Source organism: Parasteatoda tepidariorum, chromosome 9, assembly GCF_043381705.1.
Source record: "Parasteatoda tepidariorum isolate YZ-2023 chromosome 9, CAS_Ptep_4.0, whole genome shotgun sequence".
In the NCBI taxonomy this organism is placed as follows: domain Eukaryota; kingdom Metazoa; phylum Arthropoda; class Arachnida; order Araneae; family Theridiidae; genus Parasteatoda; species Parasteatoda tepidariorum.
In genome coordinates, this window is record NC_092212.1 from 49,492,814 (window position 1) to 49,507,124 (window position 14,311).

A 14,311-nucleotide genomic window follows, 5' to 3' on the forward strand; every position below is an offset into this window, starting at 1 on the left:
GCAGTCAGCATTAGGAACTTGAATGAATAACAAATGTATAACTATATATTTTTTTTACTTGAAGGTAGATAATAAAAATAAATAAATTTAATCTCTAAAAATAAATTAAATCAAAACAGATAAAATTACAAGACTACAAAGTCAATTTAAGTTGTAATACAAAAATGGATAACTAATTAAATTTTGATTTAAATCAGTGATTTTTTTTAAACCCAAATGCTTTGTATCACGATCATCTTAATCGCAATTAAAATCCATTTGATTTCAATCAGCGAACCCTGGCTTAGTATCTAATTAACATTAAATAAATGTGTATGATGTTTTAGCTCACGTTATAACACCCATTTTCATTAGAACAGATTTCGTTACATCAAGTATAATGATACAAATGACTACATTACTTTATTCTAAAGCATCTTTATTACATAAGTGTTCTTTTTTTCCCCCAAACTTTTAGCAATAACATAGATTTGTATTGATTCTAAAACCATATGTTCTTTCTAGGACGCGTGTATTTAAAGTTATTTCTGACTTGGTATGGCTCATAAGGATCGTCAATGTAGTACTTNAGTAGAAAATACAGATAGAACAATTCAGAGAAAGACATCACAAAGAATACATCCAGGGTTACGGCGGGATTCGAACCCGCTACCTCCACGCTTAACAGAGCGTTTGGACCGGCGATACCGCTCGGCCAGGGAGGGCCCTTAGCATTATGTAGTAGTAATAATCCGTTTTTGAGCTCTATACTTCATAAATGCGCTTGTAGCTTTCATAGATTGAGAGAAATGAAACTGGAGACAGAGTCATTTAGAAGCTGTTGTTGGATAGAAAGGACTTTAGGTGATATGCTTCTTTAGCGTCAGTTGTGTCCATAAGGCAGGAGAAAGCTCTAGGGTCGAGATGTTTTCGGAGAATATATCTTGAAAACTCATGCATCAGAGATTGGAGTATAATGTGATCGATAGTTTCGGTTTCACCACATCTGCATTTGTTGGTTTATGACTGACCAAACCTAAACAACTGGCAAGGGTTAGATATGATCTAGTCCAAACACTAGAGAAAATGACATCTTTGTATCTCAAGGAAAATGTTAGGCGGCGATAATCGGTAACTCATATTTTGAAAATCTGAAATATGTTTGCTGTTCGAAAATTCTATTTGATAACTGTGCAGAGAGTGAGATTTCAAGATTATTTGATTTGCAGTCAGCATTAAGAACTTGAATGAATAAAAAATGTATAGCTATTTTTTTGTTTTACTTGAAGGTAGATAATAAAAATAAATAAATAAATTTAATCTCTATAAATCAAAACAAATAAAATTACAAGACTACAAAGCCAATTTAAGTTGTAATATATTTCATACAAAAATCGGTAACTAATTACAATTTGATTTAAACCAGTGATTTTTTTTAAACCCAAATGCTTTATATCACGATTATCTTAGTCGCAATTAAAATCCAGTTGATTTCAATCAGCGAGCCCTGGCTTAGTATCTACTTAACATTAAATAAATGTGTATGATGTTTTAGCTCATATTATAACAGCTATTTTCAATAGAACAGATTTCGTTACATCAAGTATAATGAAACAAATGACTACATTACTTTATTCTAAAGCATCTTTATTACATAAGTGTTCTTTTTTTTCCCCAAACTTTTAGCAATAGCATAGATTTGTATTGATTCTAAAACCATATGTTCTTTCTAGGACGCGTGTATTTAAAGTTATTTCTGACTTGGTATGGCTCATAAGGATCGTCAATGTAGTACTTCTTTTTCTTCCAATAAGGTGTCACCATTTTATCAAACATTATGCACTGTGTTCGTGTGCAGACTACATGCTGTTCGAGACGAAACCTGTCTTTCTCAGACCTCTTATGCAAGCGCTTATGGCACCCCGCACGACGCCGAATCCAAAGACCTGTATCTAGTCTATAAAATCGTGTCAACATTGACTTCACAGATCGTCTTCCACCACTCTTCAAGTTGAATTTTGTGACATTCCTTGATATGTCTACTTGGGGTAGAGTGGCAGGCAAAAGATACCTGGAAAACAAAAACAACCCAGATCAAATTAATAAGTTCTTTATTCCCACATAAAAACGTGGATATAAAAAGACTAAATAACATATAAGGTTATTCAAAAAGATGGACCTAAATTAATTAATTTATATTTAATGAGGTATTAACTTGGACAAGAGAAATCAACATACCAATAAAAAAAAGGAAATTTCAAAAAACAAATAAACACAGGTCATAAATCTTTAATGTATCCGTCACTTCTCTTATAGGGCACTTCTATTCTTAGTAGTAACTAACATAAATATGAAATAACTGTATTACGCAGTGCCACTTCCCAAAGTATTCTGACAGTTTCATAAGATCTAGTACCATCATGATAGCAAGAGCGTAAAAAACTAAAGTACATAATTAGTGCTAAAAAAAGAAGAGAAAAAATAAGGGGGAAATTAAAAAGAAAACTCTAGAACTTCAACCCCTTACGAAAATTTAAGGTATTTTTGAGGTGTTGAGGTAATTTTGAGGTATATATTAGGTATATTTGAGGTTGGTAAGAAAACAGTCATAAAAACTATACCTCATAAAGGTTGTAACTGAGGTGTACGAGGTTGTATTACATACACTTCAGCTCATTTTGAGGTTGTTTAAAATTCACTTCAAATCAACCAATCTGATGAGGTGATTTTCAAGTTATACAGATTGTTTTTCTGATACTTATAACAAAAAAAAGTATTTATGAGGTATACAAAATTTTACCTCATTTCAACTAAGGAGAGTGAGGTATTTATATAGATGTATGTAGTCATTTTATTGATATCTAAGCTCATTTTGAGGTCGTTTTAAATTAACTTCATATCAACTAGCTCACTTCCCAGAGTTCCGTGCGAGCCGAAGAATGGCGAGTGAGTTGACAATTGAAAGTCTAAGCGAAATTTGGTAAGTGTGTTTAAAATTTATTGATTTCGTTTTATCACTTTTAATCAAATATGCTTCAATTTTCATGATCTTATCTTTCATCCTGATCTTTAATTAAAGTCGGAGGATATTCTTAAAGGCTATTGTTGTAGGCTTAGCAATAAGAGAGAAAAATCAGAATATTTCTCGTAGCTGTTTATGATAGCACTACTGGTAATCCTTACAACATGTTACGTTTCGGCTGAGCCGAGGTGGCTCAGGGGATAGAGTATTCGCTTTCCAGTGAGGTGAGCCGGGTTCGAATCCCAGTGATGTCTAGCCGATACGAATTTTGCATCAGGCTCGCACCAACCACAGTGCTGACGTAAAATATCCTTAATGGTAGACAGACCATGGGTTAGATTACCCTTGCTTGTCACCTAACCATGGGAGGTTTTCGTGGTTTACCTCTTCATGTAACGCAAATGCTGGTTAGTTCCATCAAAAGGTCCTCCATGAAGGCAAATTTTTCCCAATACTTGTTCCAAGAGTTCCCTTGTCTTCTAGATTGGGTTAAAAATTACAAGGCTACGGAGTTGAACATTAGTAGTTGTAAACCCAAAATTGGATCAATTATATTTTAATGTACGACTATATTTTTTTAATGCAACTTTTGTGCTTAAATAAAAATTCAATTACATATGGGCATTGGTGTAATTTATGCAGACAAGTTGATTAAAATCTTGCAAGAATAAACTGCAAATATTTTAAAATTATGGAGAATTTCAAATTTTTACTTATAATTTATTTAATTTGAACTATTTTCTCTACAGAATTATTTTAAATATTTAAAAAAAGAATTATTAGCAAATAATAGTAAGTCTACGGTCAAGAAATTAACTATAACTTGAAAGTTGATAATATTTGAAGCATGTTTTAGAAGCATACAGGGTGAGTTCTGAAAGTAATGCGCATTTTCTGGGAAAAATAGATTTATTGATCCTATGGGTACAAATGGTTCAAATTCTTCAAAATAGTTCCCTTGTGCATCAATACACTTGCGGAGACGATTCTGCCACGTCTGAAAGGCACCCTGGAACTCCTCGACAGGAATGCCTCTTAGGAACCTTGCAACATGAGCTTGGAAGTTCTCCGCCGACTCCCAGTGCTTTCCTTTCAGCTCTCTTTTCAGTCGGGGGAGCAAAAAAAAGTAACACGGCGCCAAGTCAGGGCTATAGGGAAGCTGGGGCACCAACTCATCAATTCCAGCAATTCTTCACTGCGCAAAACTCGAACTTCTTTTTGCTCCTCCGTCAACACCTTTGGCACAAGCCTTTCGCATTTGCAAAAACTCCGTCACAATCCCATGCACCACACATTTTGACAAGTTTAGGGTGTTAACGATTACCTGAATGCTTAAATGACTGTCTGACTTCAAAACTTCACGCACATGCTGGACGTTTTCATCGGGTCGGACTACTGTTGGGCTTCCAGAACAAGGCTCGTCTGTGACCTTCTCCCGACCCTCCTTGGAGGCCTTGTGCCACCATCTACACTGAGATCTCGAAATGCATTCCTCCTTAAAGTTGTCTCGAAGCATGTGATGAGTTTCCGTCGCATTCTTCCCAAGTCGCACACAAAACTTTATCGCGTACCACTGTTCCAGCGAACGAACACTCCATCACGACGTGACTCGATCGAAAAAAATACTTTGCGCGAAGACATTTCCTACCGCTCCTACTGCTTGGAGAGACCTGAGACCAGGCTTGTTTGGAAGGACAAATCCCCCACCACATATTTTGACCAATCTGAGTGCGCTGTGATCATTAGTCGCGTCACAATAAAATCATGTGCATTACTTTTAGAACGCACCTTGTAACACGAGGCTTGACATCAAGAGTCATAAAACGAACGAAAACCTGACTTTTCACATCTGATTCTCATAGCCTGCTTCCAGGTAAGCACTGCCAGGCAAAAACAATTTAAAGTCAGGGTGGAATTTATGCATGTCATAATTTCTCTTAGCATCACGTGGTTATTTTTCATAAATATCAAGTTATTGTTTTACATATTCTAATATTTTACTAACACATGGTTTTGTTGCATTTTCAATAAGTAGTATATGCTTTCTTAAAAATAATATTTTGCATTGTTTTTTTCTCCATCATGTCAAATTGTAAGAGAAGAAAATTAAATGAAGAAAACAGAACATTTAACGTATAGTGGGATATAAATTATTTTTTTATTTCTATGAAAGAAAAAAATTTGTGTTTATTGAGCAATATAGTTTCGACAACTTTGAAAAACGTCATGTCAATAAACACTATTTGACTCATAAAGAACATAAATATTTCAATTTAGAAGTTGAATGTTGACAAGCTGTACTTCGAAAATTGAAAAATGAAAAGCATCATTCACAGGCATTTTTCAAAGACTTTGTTAAGGAAAATACCACTGCAGTTGATGTTACTTACAAAATAGCACACATACTTAAAAGAAAAGCAGACTATTCAGTGACATGTATCGTAGAATCAGTAGACAAGTTATATCCAGAAAAAGTTAATTATAACAATCAATTGCAAGCAATTGCTATATTAGAGCAACTTCGTACACTTCTACAAAATTAAGATGATTATTTTCAAATCAGGGTTGGGTTTTTAGACGTCCTAAACTGGTTTTGGACAGGACACATGGGTTTTACTGTCTTAAACTGTCCTAAACTGGGTAAAACTGTCTTAAAGTGTCCAAAACCTTGAACTTTGGTAAAAGGTAAAAATTCTATAGGTGTAACCATTGTACACATAATAATTACATGTATCAATAAATATTTGATATTTTTTATACAATTTACTATAACTTATTAAAAGAAAATAATATAATATAATAGGAAAAGGTTTATAATTTTTGAAGCTCCACAATTCATTGAACAACAAAAGTGAATACCTAATCCTTTAAATATAAATATGCTTTTAATACTGATAAATAATATTTTTGCATAAGGATAAATATGGCAATATTAAAAAATAATAAATTTTTTTAAAAAAAATACTAAATTTGTTTAAAAATTAATTTTTTATTTTTCACAAAATTTTTTTTTTAAAAAATGTTATAATTTCTGCATCACAGATTGATAAAAAAAAGACATCTTTTTTAAAAAAAATTGTTTTTAAATATAAATATATTAGTTTAAATTGAAAATACAAAATAACTGAAAAATGTATTAACAGTTTTGAAGGGCATAACATCAGTTTCAGTTACTGACACTGGTGATGTATCACCACTATGCTAAAAGAATTGAACATGAATGAAATAAAAGTATTCTTGAATAGTACTATAGATAAATAAACCTGTTTATGACGAACCAAGCACTTAGTCCCTAATATTTTAACCTGTATGGCAAGGCCAAACTTCAGTTATGTACTATTGAATGAGAGGACCAATTGAACTTGATTCCTGATTAATCTCCCTTTGTTTAAATTGAAGAGTCAAACAATATTAATAAAACATTATACCTTTAAAACAAATATTCTCTAGTATATTTAATTATCAATATGCTATTAGTTCGTTTATTTTACCTCTTAAATATTGTTCAGATAAAATTGTGACATAATTTGAGTAAAAGAGTTTTGGACAAAGGGGTTTTGGACAGGACGGTTTAAACCAGGGTTTAAACCGTGGATTAATCCATTCTGTCCTAAACCTTGCCAACCCTGTTTCAAATGCTTAAAATGAAAGCAGCGTGAGTTTTATATTTTATTTGCACTGTAACTAGAGATTTTCAGTGTTAAGAAGATCTTCTTGTGGTGAATACACTAGCTGGAAAAACTCACCCAATTGACATTTTTAAAAACTTTAGAGAAATGTGCCATTGATTGTAATTAAATGCTAGTAATTTAATCAATGTCTGCACCAATGGCACAACTTCAATGAGAGGTAAAAACACAAGATTTGCTGCTTTATTAAAATAGGAAAACTTGAAAAAATTTATATAATTTTACTGCACTTTGCTTCAACAAAATAATTGTGCAAAAAAATTTTTTTGCAAAACTTTATGGAATCATTTCAAACACAACTAGATTCATTTAAATGCAATGCATCAACATGAATTTCAGCAAATGCTAAATTTAGACAAGAAAAAAAAACAGTGTTGATCTACAGTACTATTGCAAGGTTTGCTGGTGTGAGCCGTCAGATAACGCATTTTATAGAAACCTTGCATTTATGTCTGATATTACGACAAAACAAAATAATTTACATATTTGCCTGCAAAGTAAAACAAAGCATATATATGAAATGTGGAAAAATATCAAACTGTTTCAGAAAATTATCATTTTTCAAAACATTGTTCTCTTGCTTGGATATCTGCAAAACACTTCCCGAAGCTAGCAAAAATTTTGAGTGAGAAAAAAATGTAAAAATTAAACATTTGATGAATATGTTGTGTGATGAATTAATTGAAAAAATGTCGATAGAATTTTTTTACGAAAAGTGCTGGAATCTGATAGTTTCAAAAACGATCTTAATGCATATTATTAACATCATACGAATAGCATTTGTGATGGGGTCGTTAAAACAATACAATACATACGGGAAAACATGTGGAAACGATAGATTGAGGTTCGACTGTATATGTAGTTTATTAAAAAAATTTAATAAATTAATTTTATTATAAGTTATTAACCTTATTTGAATAAAAAAGATTTCATATTCTAAATGTTTATTTTAATAAATTACTTAATGTTTTTCTGCATGATTTCTATATAATGTGATAAAGTAATGAAACTATGGAAAAATTATAACAATTTTTAAAAATAAAAAAAAAACTCATTTATAGGTATAACAACTTATACAGCTTTCTTTATCACGCCCTAATTTAAATGTGGTCTCCCATGGTAAAAATTTTCCCCATCTCATCTTAATATAGTTATTTTTTTTAATTGAGTTCTAATCCATTGTAAGAATATAAATCAAGTTAATAAATCAAGCATGAAAAACAAATTTCTTATAGCATTTAATTCAGTTCCTTCATTAATTAATTTTATGATAAATTTATCTATATTGTTGATATTTATTAAAATTAAATATATTTCTATAACTAAAATGATTTATTATTTCAAATTTAAATACAATTCGTTGAAATAAAAAAAAATATTTGATTATTTTCCTCCTTACATCAATTTGTAACATAAATCAGTTAGATTATGTTAAATGCAAAAGCCTAAACAAATCTTTTATGCTAATTCAGTTTGTCAATATTTGATTTGTTAAAATTATTTATATTTATATTTCTAAAATGTATTCATCATTTTCAGATTAAATACAATTAGGAGAAATATATATAAGGAAAAAATATTTTTAAAAAAAATCTATTATTTACCTTTTAATTTGTAACATCAACCAGTCAGATTACATTAAATGTACAAGCCTAAACAAATCTTTTATGCTATTTCGGTTTATCAATATCTAGAAATAAAACTTAACTATATCATAAGAACAAGGATAAAGTAAATTTTTTCCTCTTACCTAGATAGAATATTTAAGTTATTTCGTCTCAATTGTGTTCCAGATGAAAATAAACTACTAAAATTTCTGCAACTTGCTTCATTATGCGAGAAGAGCAACTGAGGACGAAGAGAGTTAAAGGTAAAACCTATAGTTCAAAAAAAAAAAAGCATAATTAGTAAATAACAATTCATTTTTTTAAAAATTAAAGTTGCAAGCAGTAGGCTAAAAAGTAAATAAGTCTTAAAATTAATTTAACACCAAATTTAATTTATCCATACACATTTGCAAAAATTTTAACAAATGTTTTATTGCTGTGTATGATTTAAAACAATCTGAATCTAAAATTATGGAAAATAAAAACACACAAGTGGTAACAGTTTAAACTATAGCTAAATAGAATTCTCTAGGTATTTAATAAAGAAACAAGTCTAAATTAATCATATATTTTCTATTTTATTTAAAAACAGAGCAATTAAAAATAATAAAGGCAGTTTCTAGTTTGTGAAGATGTTTAAAAACACAAAATTCATGCAAATTCAACACTAACAACAATCAAATAAATATGGTCAAAATCACGAGCCATGAAATGGATATTAATTTGTCTGGATAATCGATATCCCATAAGAATTTAAACCAAATATTTAACTGACTGTCAGCACGCTTTTTTATGTTAACTATTTTTTATAAACTATTTCATTTTTCATTTCATTTTCCAATTCTCAAATTGCTATTTTTTTACTTAATTTACAGCACTATTTTAATCGACAGTAATTAATTTTACCAATTTTTAAATTATTGTTACTTTATGTTGGCTTCTCAGCAAGTATAATATGGAATATTTCAAGTAAATTAATATTTCTTCAAAAAAAGAAACTTCTATATATATATATATATTCCTTCTCCTTTCATACTTCAACAATTTTAATTTTACAAAAATAATATTTTCTTCAGAAAAAAGTTTGGAAATATTTATAATTCGAAGTCTTGATATCAACTTTAATATTAATTAATAGCGAGCGTTTCTCGATTTTTTACTGTATCTACAATCATGTTTGTCTTCCCCTCTTCCTTAAATGACCTTCATATGTGACGTCAGGCTATCCTTTCTTTTCAATATTTTTATTTATTACCAAGAAATTATTTCTCAGTGTAAATCCTCATAAATTGAATTTTTAAATATATATATTCTAAAAAGATTTTCAAGTTGAATTTGATAATTTAAATGTTATTATTATTGGATCAAAATTGAAAAAAAAAATTTTTTTTTAAATTTTAAACTTGAATTTTTATTTTTAATTCTGAAATTAGTACTTAATTTTATTTCTTAGAGGTTGTGTTTGACATTTGAAACATATTTAACCAAAGGGAAAAATTAAAAGAATAAATAAATGGAAAAGATATAGAAATAAAAAAGATTTTAATTTTCACTTCCATTTTTCAATTTCTCCTACATTATGTAATTATAACTTTGCTTTAAATATTTTTCGTAATGTACATTATTTGATAATATAATGAATATAATGTACATTAGTTGATACAGTTTTACACTCATTTTATACCAAAGGTGAAGTGAAAATTTTATATTGCATCCTATAAAGCATAACTATTGCAGTATAGCAAAAACTATTAGCACGAAAATTATGATTTATTTGCAGTCACATACTCTAATATCTGATGATGGACAATGAATCTTACTATGTATTTTTTAGTAATTAAATTATAAAATAGCATTTTATAAAGAACAAATATTAATATACTCCAATATCTTCATTTGTTTGAAACTCTACTAGTAGACAATCCCATAGTGGGCTGAACAGGTTTAAAAATAAAAATAAAAAGTCTTAAGAGTTAAGAAGATTGGAAAGTGATAATGAACAGTAGGTGTATACCTTAATATAATTAAAATAAACTACATTAGGTTAAAAAAATGGGATATTAAACAGGACTAAGACAAAAAGAGAGAGATAACTAAAGCAGGAACAAAGCAAGGTTGGGTTTTTGCCGTCAAAAACTGGTTTTTGACATGACAGTGGTAAAAACCAAAAACCTACTGTTTTCTTTCATTTATGGCATATAGCGGACAATATATTATTTTCACTTAATTGCCTTTATAAATGAATGCTGTAAATGATTACTATTGATTTAGCAACTATATACATGTATTCTTATAGAAGGATATACATTCATATAGAAATATTGTTATATACTTATTGAAAAAAGTGATACTTTAATCATTATAGCTTGATTCGCAAAGGATTCAAAATTTTGCATTTCTTAATGGTTAGAAATAAACAAACAAACAAAAAAGCTTGGAACTATTAATAAATTCAAGAACTAAAAAGAAGAATTTAAAATTTGGCATTTCTTAAATATTAGAAATAAGCTAAACAAAACTTTCAAAACTTGTAACTACTAACAAACTCTAAGTCAAGAATGACTTGACATTCTTCAGTAATGTAATATGCCAAACAAAATGATGCTTGGAAATGTTGAAAATTTTGTTTAGTATCCTAATATTTTACTTCAAATACTAGTATGTTTTGATATAATCATGTTGGGAAAATGCAAGAATCTGTTCTTAAATATCTTTTAACAACTTTTTTTCTAATTTTATTGCCCAAAAATGAATTAATTTTAAATTATAAGCAGTTAAACTCAAATAAAAAAAACAGTTTTACCAAAATTATGGGTTTTTGACATGACAGTAAAAACCATGGTATAAACCGGTAAAAACCGTCATGTGTCAAAAACTTGCCAACACTGGAACAAAGCCCTCTAGTTTAATAAATATCATTTACACAAGTTCAATATTATTTCTCCATGGAGCACTTTAGGGTGAATGAACCAAGGTTGCAATATAAATTTCTAGAAAGGAACCCTAACCAACTACGTAAAGATAGAGTTATTGGCAGGGTTGTGGTCCTTGAAAAATTTTAGTAGTGATAGTAAATTTAGGTTAATGCAGGAATATATTTCCTATTATAATAGACCACTTTATCGTTAAGTGGTTAAGCGGGCTGAGATTTTCATTCATTAATACTTTCTTTAAAAAATAATTTTTAGTGGTGGTTACACAGAAATTAAAATATTGACATACGTTTTATTTTCATTACCACTTTTTAAAATCTTCAAGGCCAGCAAAAAACCTTGAATTGGAGATATTTTAATGCATTTTGGACATATTGAGAGCAGATTTCAAACGTTTTTAATTCTAGCACAACTAATTAACTTCACGCAACTTATTCATTTCCTAAATCTTTTTAAATAAATATAAATTTTCTCTCAAAATAATCAGAATTCAAAGGTAATTTTTAAATTATAGTTGTTAATGATGTAATCAAAAAATTTTTAAGCAACTTTATTCACAGGATTTAAATATGATTTCCATAATTAATTAAAAATAGCAAAACAAACAAAAACAATTTGATTAAAATAAATAAATAAAAACTTAAAAATAGAGTATCAAAACAGAAAAACTGAGACTGGGTATTTATTTTAATTAATATCTGGTGAATTTTCCATTATCAAATAGTTTTTCCAGATAGACAGTAAAAATCAAATTAAAAACTCATGGGCATTACAGAGATTAAACTTTGGGACGTGGACGAAATTAAAATACATAATCATAATAGCTCTCAAAATTTCACACAAAAGAAGAAAAAAAATTTATGTCTGCTAAATATTTTCAAAAACAAATTAATTATCTCATTCTTGTTTTTAACATAGATAAATTTAAATCAATGATTATTCATACTTTCTTTTTTTTTTATTCATCTGAAATAGTAAAAAAGAAATTTAGAGACTTATAACTATTGAAGGAGACAGATATTAATGATCCCCAACGCCGTCAATGTTGCCCATGAAAAAAACACATTCATGTTTTCCTCGGGTTTGAAAATAAAAACTTAGGTATTTTTTTTCAAAGTTGGGCAAAATTGCAAAGACCTTAATATGAATAAAACACATGAAGTTGTTATAAACTAGAGCTTAAAGATGGCGAGAACTGTCAACATTTCCTATATATATGTATATATGATACTAATTCTGCGTTTGGGTCAGTAAAAATGGAAATCTTACAAAAATAGTAATAGAAGCCCTGGTTGCTCAGGGTATAAAGCATTTGCCTTCCAATGAGGTGAACTGCGTTTGAATTCCAGGAATGGGTGGTCGATATGAATTCCATATCCGCTAGCACCGATCACAGTGCTGACATAAAATATCCTCGGTAATAGATGGATGATGGGTTGGAGTCCCCTTGCCGTCAGACTAACTGTAGGAGGTTTTCCTCTCCATGTAACGCAAATGCGGATTAGTTCCATCAAAAACTCCTGCACGAAGGAAAATTTCTCCCAATGCTCAAGCCAGGAGTTCCCATGTCTTCTGAATTGGGTTCAAAATTACAAGGATACGGAGTTGAACATTAGTAGTCATAAACCCAAAATTGGGTCGGCTGTTCAACGATGGATATAAAATAGTAATCGAGAATTTACAAGTCCATCATCATGAGGATGGTTTATAACATTGATCAAATTAAAATAATAAACACTCAAATTAACTTTACAAGATAACAAATCAAGACAAAGATATTCCTCCAGACAAAAAACCTAAACAGTCATTCTAAATAAGCATTTGACATGAACATGAAATTGTTATTATAACATCAAGATTCAAAAAGAACAAAAATTTTAACATACTCTTGATAAGAGGAGCAAAATTTGAATTTAGTAATCGCAACATTATTTTAAGTTAACTAATTTGAAATGTAAATAAAATATACTCATTTATAAACCATTAAATGAGTAACTTAAGTTTAATGACTTCTTAAATTTACTTTTAACGAGTTTACTTCAAAAAAATATAAACATTTTTTAACTTGTCTTCATTTCATTTCACTAAGGTATCGTTTCTTTTTATTAGACTGTTGTTGAATGCGTGCACAATAAAGCTCCAATTTTTATCAAATATAATTTTTCAAACAAAAATATACATTGCAAGCTTTTTGATTGCTTAAAAATAATTTATATAATATTTTATTATCATTCATATTTACAGAAGTTCTTCCAAATTGAAGATGAAACATTATAAAGCTGAAATTAGCAGAGCGAGTCAAGTGACTTTGCATCTCCACTTTTGATCTCTTTTATTAAATTTGGAGTTTTGGATTTGGTCAGAAAAATGAAACTACGGTGTTTTTGTTGATCATTGTTATAAATTACGTCTGTTGCTACTCTAAATGTTAACATAAAATAATTATAAGAGATTACTGAATTTCTGAACAAAAGTAAAATGGCTGGTATTAAAGGTAATCTGTAGTTACATTTTATTCGTATTAATATTGAAATTCTTTGCTTTGACTAATCCTGCATATTCAATTAATACTAATAAATGACCTTTTCATTATTAAAATTTCTATACATTTATTTATATGTATGTTATTAAACCCAGTAAGTTTATTTTGACCAATAGAATTGTTTTAATAAAAAATAGAGTTCTGTGATCACTTATTAACGCATTTAGTAATGATTTATAAGCATTTGACAATGTTGAAATCTTTCTCTTGTCATAATAACATTGCATCCTAGCATACAATATTAAAATTTTATAATAAATAAGCAAAAGTTTTTATTAAATAGTTGATCTTTAAAAGAAACTGCAATTATAATAAAAACTACAAATGTGTATTCTAATTCTTTAATTAAACTAAAAGTTCTTTGATTTTCAAAACCCTTGAATGTTTATAAACATTTGTTTGTTAACAATAGTTTAATACATTTGGAAGAAATATATTCATTTATTACAGCTAGAATAAAATTTCTAAGCCATTTTTATAATAGCTTACCATGTAGCAATACTTTATCACTTATAACAATACTTATGTACTTTGTTATA

General features: G+C 29.0%; 1 protein-coding gene across 1 annotated transcript; it reads right to left on the reverse strand.

Annotated features, from left to right (window-relative positions):
• Positions 1 to 1,609: 1,609 nt before the first annotated feature.
• On the reverse strand, positions 1,610 to 13,311 carry LOC107440441 (mitochondrial ribosomal protein L35). Its single transcript, XM_016053357.3, has 3 exons — positions 13,117 to 13,311; positions 8,441 to 8,567; positions 1,610 to 2,050 (listed from the first exon to the last, which is right to left on the reverse strand). The coding sequence occupies exons 1-3, from the start codon at positions 13,157 to 13,159 to the stop codon at positions 1,690 to 1,692; spliced, it is 531 nt and encodes a 176-aa protein (XP_015908843.2). The 5' UTR covers positions 13,160 to 13,311; the 3' UTR covers positions 1,610 to 1,689.
• Between the last annotated feature and the right edge of the window lie 1,000 nt (positions 13,312 to 14,311).